This window comes from Achroia grisella, unplaced genomic scaffold (assembly GCF_030625045.1).
Source record: "Achroia grisella isolate CSIRO2021 unplaced genomic scaffold, CSIRO_AGI_Agris_v1 utg1174, whole genome shotgun sequence".
Lineage (NCBI taxonomy): Eukaryota > Metazoa > Arthropoda > Insecta > Lepidoptera > Pyralidae > Achroia > Achroia grisella.
In genome coordinates this window covers 1641254-1662811 of record NW_026712590.1, presented here as the reverse complement: position 1 = coordinate 1662811, position 21558 = coordinate 1641254, and the positions used below count along the sequence as shown (strand labels likewise).

The following is a 21558-nucleotide window of genomic DNA, read 5'->3' as shown; positions in this document are numbered from 1 at the left end:
ATTTGCACTACTTTTAATGACTAGGTATATATAGACATTTACAGACTACCTCAGTGGTTTAGCTGTCTAAGATACTGCCTTATATTACGCGGTCTCAGGCTCTATTCGCATACAATTCATATATTTATATTTACCATACCTGTATTATATTAATCTAAGTGTTTAGATATTGACTTTCATGGATCTGATAAATATGATACATTATAACGTATTGTAACTTTTCATAAGATTAAAATTTTATATTTTTTTAATCAACATTTGCAAGTGCTCTTGGGGAGGCGGCGGTAATCACTTAGGTACTAACTGGTGTGCCGCTCATTTTCTTTCTATGCTATTAAAAATATCCATAGTGTATTTTGTTTTTATTATCTCCAACTTACTATGAAATAATTATAGCCTATATATAAATATAGCTTATACCAGTATACTAATGCTCTGACCATTACCTCTTCATTAATAACACCTATCCTAAAATATCACAGCCTAAACTGCATAAATACCGTTAGCGAAAGCCTAATACTTACAAAAGAACCTCGACATCTCGGTTCACTTTCGAACGACGGCGGCCTGTAATGAATTGTTGGTAACAATATCTCATCTCATTTCACCGTAATAAGGACGATATCTTTTCGAAATCGAAATTTGTTTCTGTAGCCGTTGTTTTCTATTGTGGTACATAACCTTGACCTTCCATTCGCTGGTAATACCCAGTTGTTTTGCTGAAAAGGAATTTGATAACGTTTGTGTATTTGTTTTGTTTGCATTATTTGTTTTTTTGTATTTGTTTGCTTAGTTGTTTTATTATAAAGGATTTTCTGAATTCCTCACGCTGTAGAAAGCGCTTTTATGTAACTGGACTGACAAACAAGCTGACGGCTCATCCCTTATCTGAAACACTTCTTACAGGACAAGTAGTATTACTATTGGCGGATATAATAGTCGAGACTAAAACGCGTAAACCCACGTGAGCGTTTTTCTGCAAAGTAGACTTTGACTCAGTAAAATAGATAACTAATTCTAAATATATCAATATCAAATGTCTTCCAAATTATATTAGTAAGTAAATTATATTATACGTAAACACGTATGAAATGGGATAAAAAATGTATATTTTAATCACAATAGCCGCAGTTATTTGAAAAAAAAAAAGGCATGACTAAACGAGCGGCTTGCTCCACTCTACAGGGCTCGACATCTAGCCGCGCTGGGCTGGCCCTGTTTTGTTAACAATTGAAAGTCTTTCTCTTTTGCATAAGTAACAGTTCTATGGCATTGTTAATGCAAGAAAGGATTCGTTACATGGCATATTCCTTATATGCTTTGAACTTTATAGGATAACCATTTCCGAATAGTTTTCACTGAAAACAAACCGTATCACTTGTAATAGGAACCATCAAAATTCACGATAAATTGTTAAAAAACATCTTAGTATCATCACAAAAACGTGTATGTGAATTAACAACTTCCTTCTTTTTGAGTTGTTTATAAATACAGCTTAAAACCTATCAATTAGGTTATTATATTAAGCAATTACTTTGTATAATATCTCATTTTACTGCCTGCAGTTTTTTGCGTGGAACCGTAGGTCAATAAACGCACCAATAATGGACAGACATGATCTCTCCCTAGCTTTATCTGTTCAATCTTTGCAAAAAGTCGTCCTCTTCATTGATCTTAATTCTGACTAGACTTAGAATCATAATGTTTCAAGTTACTTTCTAAAGGCATTCACTGTTCTCTTTAATGGTATATGTTGTTTATAAAATTACATGTCATTCGTATAGACGAATAACTATGGTTTGTAGGCTCCCCTATAATGAGTATCGGGGTAATTTGAAATACATCAAAGATTGTTTGGAGTTATTACAAATTGGTAATTGTACAGATGAATTTATCAAATTACTAAACTAATACTATAATAATTTCCTCTTCTCAGTTTGAAATGTTTACATGTCGGTCTAAGGTTATAGGTGCACTTCATTAGGTGAGACGTTAAAATCAAAAGCTTTTTAACTAGAAAGCTCCACATGCTTTTTAAGTATGAACTATTTTTTCATCCGTTTATTTTTTTGGTAGACAGAAGAAATTAAATAGATAGAGTTACTCTTAATTATTAATTTGCTGGAGTCCAATTAGCAAATATAATTTCTATATAACATTAAAATTAATTTCACGTAATCTAAACCAACATGGCTAATTCACCAGGTAGCATAAAGGTTATTTTACTATTAATAGGTTTAGGGGTCCTTGTTAAAATAATTTCCTAGGTCTTTGTCCAATCGATTAGACTCCCATTACTGAATCAGTGGTCATCTGCCACCCACGCAATATACTGTAAAGCGAAAATTCAATATTTCTAAAACGCACCGGTGAGATCCTGTCCCATCTGATCGTAGCGTAGATAACCTTTCGCAAAACAACTTTCTGATAGTCCCTGATTGTGATCGTACACGAACAGAAGTTTCTTCCTTTCGCTGCGGCAGGTAATCTAGATTTGACTTGTCTTGGACGGCGACCTCCTTGTCTACCATGCTATCGGTACGGTCGCTGGTGCGTGACGGCTGCGCAGGCGCAGTGCCGCCATGGCGGTGTGGTGCGGCGCGCGCATTCTGCCGCTTGAACGACGGGTGTACTCTATTACCCTGGTGGTGCGTGTGTTTGTTTGTATTATGTAAAGTGCTATTAGATTTGTGTTCAGTGGTTCCTAGTAATCTCCATTTACCTACAATGTTTATAAAAGTATTTTTGGAAAACTTAATTTTATAGTCTTTTCTTACATAAATATAAAAATATATGAAATTGAGATGGCTACAATTTATGTTCTATATTAAAAAGCGAAAAATTAAAAGGGTCATATTAGCTACTGCTCTGGATAGTATAGTAGCATTAGCTAGTAGATACATTATTAGTAATATTATACAAGATTTAAAACTAAATATAGATATATGGTTCTTGTTTTACGTGAATTGATTGTTAGATTATTAATAATGTACTGAAAAAAGTATAATTGATACAAGAACAATTTAGTTCCTTATTATTGTATCTTCAAACGTCTTCTTTTATTAGTGACAGTAAAATTTATTATTGGGTGGTCGAGAATTTAAATCTAAATAAATACATATATGAACGTCATGTTTGCTCCATTTCGGTGTCATATTATATTTTTTTAAAAATTCATGTAAATAATGAACTTATGTACATGTTAGCTGAAATCTTGAGAACCCGCGTAAATTTTCCTATTTTTCAATTACATGGCCATGGGAAATTTAAAAAAAAAGTATTGTAAAATTTAATAATTTAACTGTTAAGTAGTGTTTTTATTAGGGTAGGTAGGGTAAGTAACAAAATCTTACTGTAAAATTAGTAACTACATTTTTCAAATTTTCTTGATTGTACCGTCCTAATGAATTTTAAATGCAGTAATAGATTACTATTATTTTGGAATTTCAAGCTTTTAAGTTGATTTATAACTAGACATTATATTACAGTCACGATTTGTTTTATCGGGATCACATCAAAAGCTTACAGAAGCCAACTGTTTATCTATTATCTCTGATGTTTGGTATCGATTGGTCTTCTCGATTGAAATATTATCGTGATGGCCTGAATCGATATATCATATCGATGTTCATTGATATATATAAACGATATGCGTTTGTTAGCTGATTTTTTTCTTACATTTCTTTTGACCTCCAACAGAAGATTCTTATAAACCTTCGTTTCGAACCGTTCTTTGGAAAAGATTACAGGAAATTTTTTTTCTAAACTCTAGATTATTTGAAATGGTGACATGTCAACCATTTTCTTGAATGATCACTAAAAATATTGAGAGCCTGACGTGATCCTGTTCGACAAGTGCGTTTTTATTTTTGATACTTTAAAATTAACACAATGGTTTTTTCTAACTTATTCAGTTTTATGTATTATAGGTATTTAATTAAATAATACTAATGTTATTGATTTAATTTATTTTAATTTTATACACTTTGTTATATAGACATAAGACTAAACACAGTAAAACAAGAAATAGAATTAAAAGGAAATAGAATTCTACAGTAGAAGCTACGAGTATAGATTAAATAGACATAAAAATAGCCGAACAACTGCAGGAATCGGAAAGTCTAATATTCTCTCGACTTAAAAGACTTGATATCCTTGAGATAAATAAGGGAAAGATAAGCAGACAGCATCTGAGTGTAGATTCATTCGAACAGCCTCATAGTTTGAAAGTCATTCAAGAAAAATAAGAGATAAATATAGACAGAGATAAATATAACATCAGATTGGACATCAGTTCCAAATGAACAGATTGCTATTATGAAGCATAGAAAGAAAAAAAAATACAGCCTGTATATTAATTTTTCTTCTTCTTTAAATACAAGTTAAAACTTTAGATTAATTCCACTGTATTGTAATAGTAAATTGTGTTAACTTGCATAAGAAACCAACATGTGCTACATGAATGACTTTTGAATTTGACTGATACTACTAGATGTACCTACTTGTCATACCGTATTACAATTCTCAATTTATTATTGTTCAGCTAGCCTTCGACCGGGTTAGTGATCTCACTGTAAAATCGTAGGCCACGACTGGTGAGATTCATCTCTACTCGTGTATAGAGTAATCGATTTATCGGTGAACTAACCAAGGTCTAGTTTTTACATATTATCGATTGTGTTTGTTATCTCGCTTTAATTTAAACGAAAATATTACTTATTTCTTTTTTTACAAATTACATACAAAACAGTACCCTGAATCTATGTATGTAAGATGTAAGCTTATTAAATTAGTTTTGTTAATAATTTATAAGTTCCCAATATACTAGCAGTATTGCAAATGAACACGTGATTTGAATACTTGTCATTTGTATTGACTTCTTTTCAGTTTTCTTGGCTGAAACCCTAAATTTAGAGGAATATTTTGTTTATGTTTAATAGAGAAATTGAATTATTTTTAATAAATATTATTCATAATTTTTAATAAAATTTACTATCGTGAGAATACAGTTAATTATATAAACGAATGTCGTTACAAGAGAAATTGCTATATTTATGTTTTCAATAGCTTTGTTACGTTAAGTTATTTGCTATACAGTTTTAATTTGACTTTCTCTATTGTGTTATTTATCTTTCACTCTTTGGTGTGTCGCGAAATAAAATTACATTTTATTTACTGCTTTTTTGGCATTTTAATTATTCCTTCACACGGGTGCCAAAAAAGGAATATTGTAATATAACTTATGTATACTATACGTATGGTATCCTGTAAATTTTAAATGGCACCAATATCCTTAATAATAAGTAAGTCAGTCAGGACTTACCATAATATACTATTAGTATAGATTATATAGGTGTTATTCTCGTTAATTTGTACAAAAAAAGCATTTACATAGAAATACGAGATACCGCAATAATTTAGTTCTTGTTTGAATTCTTAAAAATATCGTCTCCTGATATCCTGGATTTGTGTTACATAACATGATGTCTTCATCAATTCCGAACGAATTTTGTTTATAATCTTTGTTTGCTAGAGGAATATTGAATGTTGTAATGATAATAAAAAATATTGAACTGTTTTCCACACAATATTTTTATTGTAATTATCGTGGAATATACGAAAAGATAATTTGTATAAAGTTACAAAAATAATCAAAACAATATCATAGCTCTATGTTCGACATTCCATTTTCAAAAATATTCATTTTATTTTTAAGTAAAGTGTAATGGCTATTTATTATCGGAAAGTCTTTAAAAACATACTGATGTTGTTGAAATATTGATTATATTATAAATTTATATTTAATTCCTACATCATGATTTTCTTTTTATAATAATTTCCATGTTTTTTTTTTACAGATAGACCCAAACACAGCCTTCTTGAGGGCCGCACGCGCCGGTCAACTCGATACTGTCGTCGACCTGCTGGACTCCAGCGCCGTTAAAGACATCAACACATGTAATTCTGTAAGTATATCATATAAATAATTATTCAGATATTTGGAATCGTAATCCATAATAAGATTCTGAGGTGAAAGTACATGGGACTATTATTGTGATTAGGGTCTAATTGTGTAAAGATGTTTTTTATTTAATTGTAACAGTTTAAAATTAGTAAGTTTTTAGTTTTATTTTCTATGAACCATCATAGAGTTGCAGATGCGTATATGGTTCGCAATTTTCAATCAAATGTTAATAATCTCATCTTTACATACTTTTGCCGTTGCTGGAAACGTATTCCAATGCACTGACATTGGATAGCGCATTTTTGCAGCTTTTTATACTCGTAAATTATAAACTATTACTTATTAATTTTATATTTCGAAGTCAATTGAAGCTTTACCTGACATTGTTATCGATTTATTGGTTTTAGTCTTCATTACCTGTGTTTTAAAAGCACATTACAAAAATGGATTTCATTCAATTTGTTATTGTGATTGTACTCCAGAGTAGACTTGCTAAACCATAGATCATAAGTGCTATTCGATATCATAACCATTTACTAGTATCATGTAATCTGTGGTACTAAAAGTTTTATATTGGATTTTTTTATTTTATTATGTGTGAATCGCTTGTTTGTTTAAATATTCTGTAAAATGCGCTAAACCTATATACCATACAGTCTCTTGAACAGTTGCTAACGGGTCAAGCGGTAGAAAGTGGTAGTCGTGACCTGCCCGCGCGTTACGAATCCTGAGAAGTAATGTGCTATGCCTACCTATCCTATAATTGTAATGTCATATCAGAGTCTTAAAACTGGAACACAACAAACTGCTGCTGGCGCAGACAACTATTTTTTTAATGGATGATAAAGGACCAAATCCATTCGCCTGCACTAACACTATACGCTGGCGGGGCACAGGAAGATGATAGTATGAGCATAAAATCAGCTTTGTTAAACCATCCCATTGGAGCGAATTCACCAGAAACTAACCAGGATGGTTCCCAAGGGGAAACGCGTGGCAGTCAATCTAACATGGTATTTTGCTAATAGTGGGTCCATATATGGACTAACAATCGCCTAACTCCCACGTAGACTACGTGGTATAGAGTTTGTCTCTGGCCTCCCTAACTTTATATAAAAAAAGTAAAAAAAAAAATAGAATTTCGAATATAATTCTTTTACGTCAAGTTGTTATTACAAGTACACTATCGTATTTTAATCAGGATTAGTCGTAATGGCATCGCCAAGCCGGAACCCAGAACCCGGAACATATTGATGTTGAAATTTATTGGAACAGTAACTAGTGTTTAATAACCATAACATATGAACGGTACGTCGAGTAACTACAGTTATTTTATTTATATATTTATCATCCGACGTGGTTATTATCAGGGATGGGAAAAAATAATCGACTGTGGGAAAACAATTATTATTCAATAATCAATTAATTCTTATTGACTCTAATATCTAAATATATCAAATAGATTAATGAATCTATTAATATATATATTTTTAATATAAAAGTTCATTTCATTCACAGATGTTTAATTAGATTTGTCATCCAATGAAAAAAACAACGAATCGATTTTTATGTAATCGATTCATATGTTAAATAAAATAATCGATTTTTTATATAGGATGACACATCCCTAGGTATTATGCACCATAGATATATTTAGGTCAACGATTTTCTAAAGCGACATGAACATTAACAAACTAATATTTGTACATGAATCAATTCAACAATGCACTATTATGATAGCGAACTGTAAACAGTAATGTAATATGTATCATTATTAGTGCATACTAGTTGTTACTCCTGGCTTTTGCGAAACTATTAATTAATTGACTGAAATAAAAACGGTATGTCCTATTTATTTCTAAAAACTACGTATTTAGAAATAAACTAATAAATATATATATATTATACATACATACTTATATTTTAGAGAGTCGTTATATTTTGGAAGTAGGAAAATTATCGCGGAATTGTTACTAATTTTCAGATATTCTCTGGATATAATTTTATTACTGCATTATTCCAGGGTGACTTAAACTTACCATATGTTATGTTTATATACAATAGTAACGGTTTACGCTGGCAGGTACCAGTGGATGATGATTAGATGAGCATGAGGTCAGGTCAGTTAGCCCATCCCGGCAAATTCACAAGGAACTTATCACGATGGTTTTCAAGGAGAATTGCGTGAAGATCAACCTGATATGGTACATTGCTAGCAATGGGGTGATCAGTCCACATTACTAACAATCCCAATTCCTGGAACACTAGTATTAATACGTATGTCTATTTGCTTTCATGTATCTATTTAATTGGTTCTGACTGGACGCTGTTATATGATAGTTATACTTCTGGCTCTGTATGTCATCCGTCTGCGTCCGCCGTTGAATTACTTGTAAATATAAAAAGAGAAATTATAATTTTACTACCGTAACATAAAATATACATACAATTTGCTTTAGTGCAAACCAATAACTCTTAACTGAAGATAAAAAATAATGTTATTAAGTCTTTTTCAAATTCAAAAAGTACATATTAATGTTATCGATTTGAATGTTTAGTTACTAACTGAGCCCGTGACTTCGTACGCGTTACATTTTTTTTGTTTATGAACCGGTTGAAATAATACCAAAAAATAAAGTTTAATGAACAATAAACAATTCATTATTGAAAACTGCATCCAAATCGTTTTTTTTTTGTTTTTAATATTAGAGCACATAAACAAACTGTCAAATAGGGAAAAATTGTAGAAAAAAAATTAATCCGTTTTCTCATATATCTTTAGCGGTCAGTTTTATTTTTGTGAAAGTTTTTAATATGTTGAGCAAATAATTAAGTAATTAGTGCCTACTAGGGATAAATTTACTTATTAGGATATGCGTAAAGAAAAGTGGGCCGGTTGGTCAGTCCTTACATTTTATGACTCTGTTTATTTTAATCGTTTAAAAGTATGTTGAAATCGACGGCCGAGTTATTATAGTTAATGTGTGAAATGGTTATGTTTTTACACTTTAAGTATGTTAAGAATACAAGCGAAAGCTTTAAATGTATCTAGTTATTGCACGACATTGTTCGAACATTCAACATTTCATTTAATCTCTTATAGGATAGTATTTTTCTTCACACTTCACTTACCTCTTAGTAGCTTATTTTTACCTAACTTTTCTATTCTATTCTATTCTATCCTTTGCGATTAATATTTAAGGTCAATACTAGTTGCGACAATACTTGTGCATACTAGTATTTATTACATAAAGTAACTAAATGTGTTACTTGACTGACACCTGAGTATATAATTCCCAATGGGTTGATTTCAAAGTGCTACTTAATAGTAGGTATGTCAGCTCTCCAAGGTACATTTAACCGTATTAACCATTGCCTATGTATATGCACTCTCCCAGGAGGTATTTATTGTACTATAAAGCAATTAAATGTGCAAAAATACGTTTTCTACCCTTTAAAAAAAGAGGGGAATAGCCGTTCTTTTACTATCGGTACTACTCGATTGTATTTTTGTTGTATGAATATTGCGTAATAAACGCTTTATTTTTTATTTTTTTTATATTCCGTTTTACTTAATGTGTCATGTGAAACGTTTAATAAATGAAAGAACTTTAAAAATACACTAGGTATTTTTTTGTTATATATTTTTCCATTAGAAGTCAAAGTCAAATCTTTCTTCTATATAATATTTGTATAGACTAGCGGGTCGCTAGTCTATACTGTTTTAGAGCTCTGACAATACATCGGTACAAACATACAGAAAGACAGACAGTCTAAAATTCTTAAAAATGTTATTATGGCTTACTAGCTGTGCCGCGTTTTCATCCGTTTGGAATATAACCTTGGATAGCGTAAAATATTTAATAATTGACTCCAAAAAGTAAAAGAAAAAAATTACATCGTTCAGCTTTCAAAATGTTTAATTTTTTTTTAACAAATTCCTTAAAAACTTTCATCTCCTACTCAATTGTACTTCCCTTAAGGGTAAAATTTGTACAAACTTTGATTGTCATAATTATTTATATTCAATCAATAGCCTAAAAAATAAGTTTCAATCATCTAGCTTTAAAAATGACGATTGTTTATATGAATATATTATATATATGTATGTTATATATCTATATCTATTTAATATATTATATATTTTTATTTAATTAATTAAACTTGTCTCTGCGCTCTTAAGGTTGGCTGGTAGAACTAATGCTAATAGCATTAAGCCCCCTATTGTAGAATTAAATAAAGTTTAAATATATACATCATAACAATTCCATACAACTTTTTATCACCCCTTTCAATACTTTACAAACCTTTTTCGCATTAAAAAATAGCACAGACTATTTTTAGTGGTCCTCTGTTAGGGTATAGACTATCTGTGTACTTAATTTTATTTAAATCGGTTCAGTAGTTTTGGCGTGATAGCGCAACAGACAGACAGAATTACTTTCACATTTATAATAAGGATTAAAATATAAAATTTAATGAAAAACTTGCTAAATGATATCGTACCTATTTAATTGTATAGAGGATCATCGGTAGATCATAACAGAGTCATTACATGGTGTGTAATGTGCACGTATGCACTCCATCAGATAAGTGTCCGACCTCGAGCGTCGAATGAGCACATCCCGGTGCAATCTAGTGTATGAAATGACAGGAACTGTTAGATCACACTGTTGAAGGTCGTGTTTTCATACCAACGGTGATTATGTCACCCGGATCAGCATTCCCATCATTTAATGCTTCCCTTTTTTCACAAGGAACTTCCTCGTAGTTTCATAACATTGCTATTATTTTGATAATATCAGTTTTCCATATAGGAATATTATATTAATATTTGTATCAATATGCGCTAGCATTCTGTATCTAATAAGTAATGATCTGAAATGGTATTAAAACATAATGTTAATGGCTATTCCAAATATACATCGGTGTATAAATTAATCACATACATAAACATTTTATTTGTCTATTATAAAGAAAATGTTATTATGGTAAAGTATGTCAGTTAGTAGAATAATTTCATTAATATTCGTAGCATAATGGGTGGGATTACGCGATCGCTGGCAGCTCTGTGAAAAAAAAAGAAAAATGAGTTTGAAACGAGGCGCCATACCTGACCTTATTTTATAACAAAAAATGTTTCTTATTAGTTATAAAAAAAAAAGAAATCGTAACGCCTATAGTTATATTATAGCGGTAATCTCAAAAACAAAAACAGAGATAGTGACAGACTTTGTTATTGGATGACTGATTATTTGTACGATTTATTAGTGAATTAGTTATTTCCAACAAGAAACTACAAGTCTAGGCAATATTATTTCTTTTTATAATAACGCAATTAATCTAATTTCATACCAACAATTCTATTAATTAAGAAGAATATTTAAAATCATTTTAGAGTTAGCGATGATTTGAAAGTAAAGATTTTAAGTCTTGAAATTATGGTCCCTACGCCAACCTTCTTAAACAGATTTTAATCATAGATAACATTCCAACTTGATAGACAATGTTAAATTTGTCGACTCTGAATTTACTCTTTCCTATTTTTTGTATTGAATCACCGAGGTAGACTTTATTCAAAGTCGTTTGATGGGTCTAATAGATCAGTGTCCCGCCTATTTTATACGCCAACTTGCTTTGTAAGGTGTATTTCAGTTGAAGGTTCAGATACAGAGGCACGACATCTTTTTCGTCCGGAAAGGCAAAACATGCGTGGTGTTATGTGATATCGGGAGGTCCGTGCCTCTTCAGGTGCATATATATGCGACGATTACCACTTACCATAAGGTGGTCAGTTACCTTTGAATACCATTCCAATTACTTAAAAAAAAGTCCCTTAAAATGAGTATCCCTAGTCACAACAATTCTTAGAAGTAATCGGATTTCAATCATAGATAACGTTCTGTCTTGACAGACTCTTGCTTTATCGTTAACATTCTACAGCAGAAATAGCAGACATTATTTAAAGAAAATTCTGTAGAAAGTATCTCACAGCCCGACCCAATTAATCGGCATGTTCGTTAATTAAGTAGAAAATCAGAAAAGTTTGCAGTACGCAGTGAGAGAGTGAATTTTTTTTGGATTCCATCAACGGTATCCGGGTGGGAATCAACGGTGTCTACCATAATCCCTGTCTTTATAAGCGACGTGTTATTGTTTTCTCTTGTCATTAATACATAATGGCAGTATATTAAAATCTGCAGATCATAGTCATGGGTATACTGTACAATAAAATGAAAGAAAATATATTCGCACGTCATAATTATGATAACTTTAAAATTTTGACATGTAGCAAAAACACAGTATAAATTACCATACGCTTGATGCTTAACTTATTAGATTTCTTAAATTCATCGAAATCGGTAGTTTAATTGTGTAGGATCTTCTTTTTATTAAATATTATGAAAGTATATATTAATTATATACTTTACTTTAAAAACACGTGTTCTTTTAATATGGCCTATGTTTTCCTTTTTAAAATTCAGCTAATATTATTCTCTAACAAAACACTATTATCGGCGGAAAAAAAATTCCTCATGCCACGGAGGAGTAAAAAGAGTATGGCAAATACTGGTATATATATTTTATTTGCAGTACATCTATTAGCATTTGTATACTACAATAGGAAAACTTTTTGCAGTCGCTTGTATTAATATCATGGCTTGCAATCGTGGACAACCTTGGTACTTCAAAAACATACGTTACGGTCAGCTAGACATCGTGTTACACTAACGTTAATGGACATATGCTATCATATATTTTAATATGTGTAATAAAATAAATATTGCATTGAAAGCGTAGCTGGCCTAGTGGTTTATAACACTGAATTACATGTAAGAGGTCGTGAGTTCATATATGGCTGAAATCAAAAAATATTGATATCTAAATATAATATTAGTATATATCGGAGAAGTAAAATAATACCATTTATTTACAAAATAAAGAAAGACAACTCTTATTTATTACTTTTATAAATAAATATGTTAGGTCAATTAACGATTCTAGATCTTGAAGTTGCAAAAAAATCTAACTTACTAACAAGGTAACTTATTATCATTGTAACCATTCAATCATGATTGATTATTGATTCATTTTTTGTACACGTCAATTTATGTTTAATTTCGTATGTTTCTAAAAAATGAAAATAAATCGCTTGTAAAAACATAGTTTGAAGGTAACGGCAAAAGCAGTCCTCAAGCATAGCGATTAATAAATTATGTCTCCATACCTAGTAAATTTACCACCATATCTATACAAATTTAAGTGTCCGTTTGTAATTTCTAATTAACAGCTTTTCGGTCGGTACTTAAATGAAAAGAATAATTTAATAATTTTTATCTGTTTGTTCTTGAATTTGCAAAAGAGAGATTACTCTCAAACGGCTGAACCTATTTTGAGAGGACTTTCATTCACAGATAGCTAATATTAGAACGAGTAACTTAGGCTACTTTAATTTGAGATTTTTTTTTTAAATCGCGTGGATGAAGTCTTGTAACAGCTAGTCATTGTATAAAGGTATACTTTAAAACACAATACAGTATATTTCTTCTGTATAATTCTTATGTATTAATTCGATTGGTGCAATAAAGAGTTTATAAATAAAAAAAAAATAAAAATATATTCCTATGTAATGGCAGCAAGCACATTTGCTTGACTCCAGAAGAGGTACCCTTGTAGGTGTTGATATTCTTCACCTTTTAAATCTGTTTTTTTTTATTATTTCAGAACGGGTTGAATGCTCTACATCTAGCTGCTAAAGATGGACACATTTCAGTAGTCGAAGAGCTTCTCAAACGTGGCGCAATCGTCGATGCCGCTACAAAAAAAGGTACTATAACCTATCAGATTTTTTTTATATTACAATGGTTTGCCACCATACACAAGCATAAATAAATCCTTATCGGTTTTTTTATAAATATTTATCTTTAGTCTGAATTTGTCATTGATAATCAATCATTCCCCTCCGATTTATCCCCGTCCAATTCAAATGGGGATGTATTAAGACGGCCTGACTCTCGGTCGAACCTCGGTTCGAACCTCTAGCGGTGCCCTCAGACTAAAGTCGTAACTGTCAGGCGAGAGATGGCTCTCCGCCGCTCAAGCCTGACAGATACGAAAATTCACGCGGCTGAAACCGCGGGCACAGCTAGTTAATCACACTTTCTCTACACCACTTATGGCTGACTGCTAGATAACGTCGCAAGGTGTTAAATCCGTCATATGTACACATTATTTTTATGGATATATGAAGTGAAAAGTAAATAAATAATAATATATATTTTTTTTTCAGGAAACACAGCACTACACATAGCATGTCTGGCGGGGCAGGAGTCAGTTGCGCGGGCGCTGCTGGCGGCCGGCGCGAAGGCAGATGCACAGTCGGCCGCCGGATTCACACCTCTGTACATGGCGGCGCAGGAGAATCATGCCGGTTGCGTCAAGATGCTGCTGGCAGCTGGCGCCAGCCAAACTCTAGCTACCGAGGTGAAATGTTTTAATATTTATTTTCTCATTGAACATGAAGACGCGTAGTTGTATTTTTTTTATTTAAGACTAATCGTGAAATGACTATTTACATTTTTTACAAAAAATATATATTTATTTCAAGAAATCTTCAACAAATATTTATTTCAATATAACACACTGATAACAAACCAAAATCTGATCTGGCCTTACAGTCAGGAATGAAGAAATATCTATTTCCGATATAAGTCATCTTGATGCTCTAGTGTACATATTTGTACCAGAGTAGAAGTTAGCAGCTCTTAAAAGTGCTATAAAGTATGGCTAGTGGGTAAGAAGAAGTAAGAGGAGGAATAAATAGACGAGCGATTTTGCTTTATACTATCTTTACATAATTATTTCATTTTGTAGGATGGCTTCACACCTCTAGCAGTATATTGGGGCAATGACCGACACAAGAGGCAAAGTCCGGTTGCCGGCATTACACATAGCAGCTAAAAAGAACGACGTGAAAGCAGCCACATTATTATTAGAGGTAAATATTATCATTTTTCTTGTGGATGGAACCACAACTTACACTAGCGCCATCTAGTCCCAATCTACTTAACTAAATATAGATTTAAAAGTAACAAGCATTTATTATAGATCTAATAATAATATTTTTTTTTTCCACAAAAAAAAAACATTGTATAAAATATATAAAACAAAACAAATATTTTTGATTTGATTTGTTTTGTTTAAATATATATATAATATACTCGTAAACACGAAGTCATTTACGCCTTAGAATAAAAATAGAATAGAATAAATTTTATTACATCACAACACAACTACGATGATGCATGCAGCAGCATATAAATGATTATATGATATAAATTGTAATAAAAATACTTTAAATTAGAGATAATCTCATTACATAAAAATAGGAACAAGAAAATCAATTAATAACAAACAGAAACTCAAAAATAAATAAGATTATATATAACTTTTAGAACATACATTTTTATCATAATTATAATCGCATTTAATCTTTAGTATTGATATATTTATTTCAAGTTTATAGGCACAAATCATATTAATTATTTAAAGATATATTGTGATCATTATCTCACTCAGAAACTAGGTGGTGCTGTCACTATATAGTTCGCTGCTGCTTACCCTGCTATTGTTTAGCGGGGCACGCTGCTGTTGCTAACAATATTTCTAACTTTGAACATTTCAGAACGAACACAACCCAGATGCATGTTCGCAGAGTTACTGGAATCCCGCACACTACGGCAACGTTGGTGGGCAAAGTCTCGGTTGCCGGCAAACATTCACACATGGCCAGCAAAAAAGAATCTGCTCATCGAGAATGGTATAAAGAAATTTTCTATGGCTAAATTATTATTTATATCAGGGCACTAAATATTATCATTTTTATTAGATGGATTGGAACCACAAACGTTTTAAAAAACAAAACTAGTTTTCAAAATAGTTTAATCCATTTTTAAAAAAATATATAAACAATATACTTTAGAAAAGTAATTTTCTATATTTATATAGATTTAAAAGTAACAACCATTTATTATAGATATTTTCTAATAAGCACTTAATATTTTTTTGTAAATTAAACATATAAAAAAAGCAAGTAAATTAAAAATATAAAAATAATATATAAAACAAAACAAATATTTTTTTAATAATCGATTTGATTTGTTTTTTTAATGAGTTTAAATATATATATAATATACTCGTTTGTAATTACATAATAATTTAAAATATCGAACGAATCATTTACGTCTTAGAATAAAAATAGAGAGAAATAGAATAAATTTTATTACATCACACATCACAGTTTGTTTTTACACAACTACGATGATGCATGCAGCAGCATATAAATGATTATATGATATAAATTGTAATAAAAATACTTTAAATGTAGAGATAATCTCATTACATAAAAATTTCAGAACAAGAAAAGCAATTAATAACAAACAGAAACTTTTAAAAATAAATAAGATTATATCAAACTTCTAGAACATACATTTTTATCATAATTATAATCGGATTTAATGTAGGTACTTTTCTTTCAGGATTGATATATATATTTCAAGTTTATAGGCACAAATCATATTAATTATTTAAAGATATATTAGTGCATCATTATCTCCTTTCATCAATGAAACTAGATGGCGCTATATTAGATGAATATATTTTTAATACGAATATATATTTTTGTTCATCAACTTTATCCCTTACTAACAATACTAGTAGTAGTACATAACCTGGTTTATACCGCTAAAGATATTGAAAGATATACGACAATATTTCTAACACACATTACTTGAACATTTCAGAACGAACACAACCCAGATGCATGTTCGAAGTCCGGTTTTACTCCCCTCCACATCGCCGCACACTACGGCAACGTTGGTGTGGCAAAGGCGCTGTTATCATTATAATATTTTCTCGTTAAATTTTATTGATAGCACTAAATAACGTGTTACCCCGACTCTAATAATGAAAAACCTAGACGACGTTCAGCTTACAAACACTTTAAAAATTACGATATCCTCATATAGCCTTTCATTTCCCCTTTCAATACTTTTTCGCATGCAAATGGGGACAACTCGCCATTTCAATTAATCTGCTCGTCGAGAATGGTATAAATACATTTTCTATGGCCAAACTTGTATTAAGTTTATATCAGAGTGGTACAATTTAAAAAATACTTATTCGGCAATTTATGTATTTATTACTCTGTTTTAACAAAACAGAATATATAAAAATAAAAAAATAAAATAGAATAAAGCGAATGCATATATATTTTATGAAGGTACAAAAGGCGGTCTTATCGCTTAAGCGATTTTGTTAAGATAAATTTTGATAGAAAAGACAGAAGGTGATGGATGGCACATGAATTGAATCAAAGAAATGTAAATAATAATAGTGATATATCAAATACATACGTATATTGTAAACATATAGATTTTCACCATAATATTTTCTTGTATGGGATAATGTGATATATCAAGTAGCAATGGTAGCCTGTAATCATAGTAATAAAAAAAAATAGAATAAACCGAATGCATATATATTTTATGAAGGTACAAAAGGCGGTTGTTATCGCTTAAGCGATCTTGTTAAGACAAAATTTTGATAGAAAAGACAGAAGGTGATGGATGGCACATGAATTGAATCAAAGAAATGTAAAGAATAATAGTAATATATCAAATACAAACGTATATTATAAACATATACATTCACCATAATATTGCTTGGTAATGTGAACTAAAATGGGAACTAAAATGTCCTCCGTAGCTTTTAATTTCGCTGCCATATCTCACGACTTGGTTTAAAGTCTACGAAATCATCTGCTAGGAATTTACCTCCAGTGTGATAGCAAACAAGAAAGCTGTTGTTGCCTCTTTCACAGGATTGCTTGTTCCTCATAATATTACAGACAATGAATTTATTTTGCAGGTGCTAACATTGCGGCTGTTACCCGTGATGGCTTGACACCATTGCATTGCGCAGCTCGCTCTGGACACAGTAACGTGGTATCACGGCTGCTACAACACGGTGCACCCATCACTAGCAAAACGAAGGTATCACTTATTTCCACCTGTATAGTCATTCTCATTAATATATTTTATTATATAATAATAATAATACCCCTAGACAATTTACACTACGCCATCTAATCCCAAGACAAGCAGAGCTTATTATGGGTACTAGACAACTGATATATATGTTTTTTGTATATATACACATAGAAAACACCAAGACCGTTATGAACAATCATACTCATAAATATAAATATTTGTATTGTGCTAGGAATCGAACCCACAAGCGCGGCTCATAAATTATGAATGGATTAAAAAGTAAACAAGTTGGCAGCTCACCCAGTGGAAGATGAATTATATCATGCACGTCACAAAATAAATTGTGATACTTATCACTAACACTAATGTGTTGTTATTTCTGTGGACTATGTTATTATGTCATATACAAAGTAAAATAAATAGGTTAAAAATTTACAGAATTATTAGATAGAAGATCGACTGAATAGTGAAGATCAATTTCTGTGAGAACCAGATACCTACAACTCGTTGTAAATGTAATATTAGATAATTTGTTGTGATTGGTCTTTGCAGAACGGTCTCACCCCTCTCCACATGTCCGTGCAAGGCGAACACGTGGAGACGGCGAAAGTTCTACTCACAGAAGGTGCACCCATCGATGACGTCACCGTCGACTACCTTACAGCATTACATGTCGCGGCACATTGTGGACACGTTAAGGTATTTTTTTATTTTTATTTTTTTAAGGCTACAGTCTTATCACCTTTAGTACTGCGACCTGTATAGATCTATTGTGTTCGCCGCTCTCATCGATCCCCCATCCAATTCAAACGGGGATCGAAATTACGACTGAGCCGAGGTTCCACACTCCTAGTGATGCCCTCAGACTAAAGGGCTACGTCAGGCGGGAGTTGGTATTCAGCCGCTCCATAGGTCCTCCCGTGGGTTTGGAGTGCCATTTGCACTCGCGCCTTATCGTCCAGTGCACCTGTGAAAGCCAGTTGCGACCAACAGCATTAAAGTAATCCGAAAAAAAGCCCTTTTTTAAAGTTCTGTGAGAAACTTTGAACATTGAGACTATATTACATATCATTTAGTTTCTGTTAAGATGTGTCAGTGCCTAGTTGCTTGCTTTTAGTAAAAGTTGATGTAATTAAAAGTTTTGATAAAATCATCATTACAAACCGTACCTGACAAGGATATCGCCATTTATGACATTATATTTTACATTTATATACAAATAATCAAAGTGTAATAAAATTATTTTAATATTTCAGGTTGCAAAGTTATTACTTGATCGAAATGCGGACGCAAACGCTCGCGCGCTCAATGGATTCACACCACTTCACATTGCCTGTAAGAAGAACAGACTCAAAGTTGTCGAGCTTCTACTCAAATATGGAGCCAGTGAGTATATACTGATATAAATTGACTACAATGGAATATTTCATTAGTTTTCAGATAAGTTTAAGTACATGATACTGCGAACTGATTACAGACTAGACCAATTTTTCAATCTACCATAACATACTTGTATTGTAAATCGAAGATTGTGACTGTCTGTTTTTAACTTGTCACTAAACTTAGATTCAAGTATTATCTTATAAGATAAAAAGATAAGTACTGACCATTACAAGAAGAGCGAGCATAATGAAAATTGGTGTGAAGACAGATTGTAAATAAAATATTTATATAAAAAAATCTTTTATATAAAAAAAAATAATCTTGAAGGCAGTCAAATTGGGATAAGAGTTTGTGTAGACGAAGTATTGGATCACACCTAATTACTCATAATTCACTTGTGGTATTGATCGTGTACGTTACTTTACGGTTACTTTCATCAGAAGATGCTGCTATATTGCAATGCAAGTCTTGACCACATTTCTGTCTGTGGTAGGCAAATCAGCGACGACGGAGTCAGGTCTGACGCCGCTGCACGTGGCATCGTTCATGGGATGCATGAACATCGCCCTCGTGCTGCTAGGTGCGGGCGCTGAAGCAGACGCAGCTACAGCACGCGGCGAGACGCCACTGCATTTGGCTGCCCGCGCTCACCAGACCGACCTCGTGCGTGTGCTACTCAGAAACGGTGCTAAGGTAACTACTTATTTTTTATTTTACTTTACGACATTCGGATTCTATAGGTAACTGATCTACCACATCTATATTATTATGATGCCTTAATAATATGGAAAACCCGAAATTGGAAAAATATTCTTGGCTTAGTAGTGTGACAAAAATGGTAACTAACATTCGTAGAATGAATTCGTTGAATATTTAGTATTCACCCCTTAAATCTACACCCAGGTCACAAATCTGGAGTGCTCGGAGTTTCTCTACCACATGATGGGCCTGTCAATCGCACGTTGAATCCATGGAGGTTAAGTTCGTCTCATGTTTTATGCAGGCGAACATTCGAGGGCGTGTTCTGGTTTATTAATATGTATAGAGGTTGTGATGAGTGGTGTGGGGTGCAGGTGGAGGCGCGCGCGCGCGAGGAGCAGACGCCGCTGCACGTGGCGGCGCGGCTCGGGCACGCCGACATCGCGGCGCTGCTGCTGCAGCACGGCGCGCACGCCGCCGCCGCCACCAAGGACCACTACACGCCGCTGCACATCGCCGCCAAGGAGGGTACGCTCACTACTTACACGTCTCCACCATACCTACACCTTAGCTGCCTTACCGCGACACATTCTTTCACGCGCGATTAGAACCGCGCGCACTTTGGTGCGGTCGTGAGTTTACTATTTTTTGTGTCCAATCCTTCGCGCGTGATAGCGGGTATGTCTCATGTTATTTCACTATCGTATAATATTATGTTTTTATTCTACAGATCTTATTTTATAAAGACACGTTTAAGATTTATAGATTATCGATAACTCTATACCTATAACTATCTCTTACTTAAATTACCTGAAATAAAAAAAAAACACTTTAAGAGCTTAAAAAGATTTGTCTGCTAAAATTTCATAAATATCATTAGGAAAAGAAGAGGTAGCGTCCATTCTTCTCGACCACAATGCACCAATCGAAGCAGAAACCCGTAAAGGCTTCACGCCACTGCACTTGTCCGCCAAGTACGGCGACATCGGCGTCGCTCGCTTGTTGTTGTCTCGTGGTGCACAGCCTGATGCACCAGGCAAGAGTCACATCACTCCGCTACACATGGCCACCTACTACGGACACCCGGATATAGCTTTACTGCTACTCGATAAAGGTACGTATTATCAGAGTAATTAGATTCAATTTAGTCTGGTTTAAGTTATGGAAACTATAGAGATATTTGTGCTACTCAACAAATATATTTATTATTTGGATAATTATATTTCAAGTTCCTCTGATGTATTTTGTGGAATACTGTTTATATGTATGTGGTTTGGGCTTATAATCAATCATATAAATAAATTCCTTAATTTATTGAATTGTTTTCTGTAGTCTGTAGTGTTTTTTTTATTTTGTATAGGTGCATCTCCACACTCTCTCGCCAAAAATGGTCACTCCGCGCTTCACATCGCCTGCCGACATAACCACCCCGATATCGCTTTCGCACTACTCGAACATGGT

General features: G+C 32.5%; 1 protein-coding gene across 1 annotated transcript in view; it reads left to right on the top strand.

The window, feature by feature from the left end:
• The window catches only part of LOC131851616 (ankyrin-3-like), a 138544-nt gene that overhangs the window by 59621 nt on the left and 57365 nt on the right, over positions 1–21558 (top strand). Inside the window, 14 exon segments of the mRNA XM_059202137.1 lie at positions 5859–5966; positions 13691–13793; positions 14256–14449; positions 14840–14877; positions 14879–14963; positions 16768–16854; positions 17016–17073; positions 17894–18018; positions 18568–18714; positions 19272–19401; positions 19892–20091; positions 20472–20625; positions 20978–21211; positions 21458–21556. Coding sequence (XP_059058120.1) covers positions 5859–5966; positions 13691–13793; positions 14256–14449; positions 14840–14877; positions 14879–14963; positions 16768–16854; positions 17016–17073; positions 17894–18018; positions 18568–18714; positions 19272–19401; positions 19892–20091; positions 20472–20625; positions 20978–21211; positions 21458–21556 — 1762 coding nt within the window.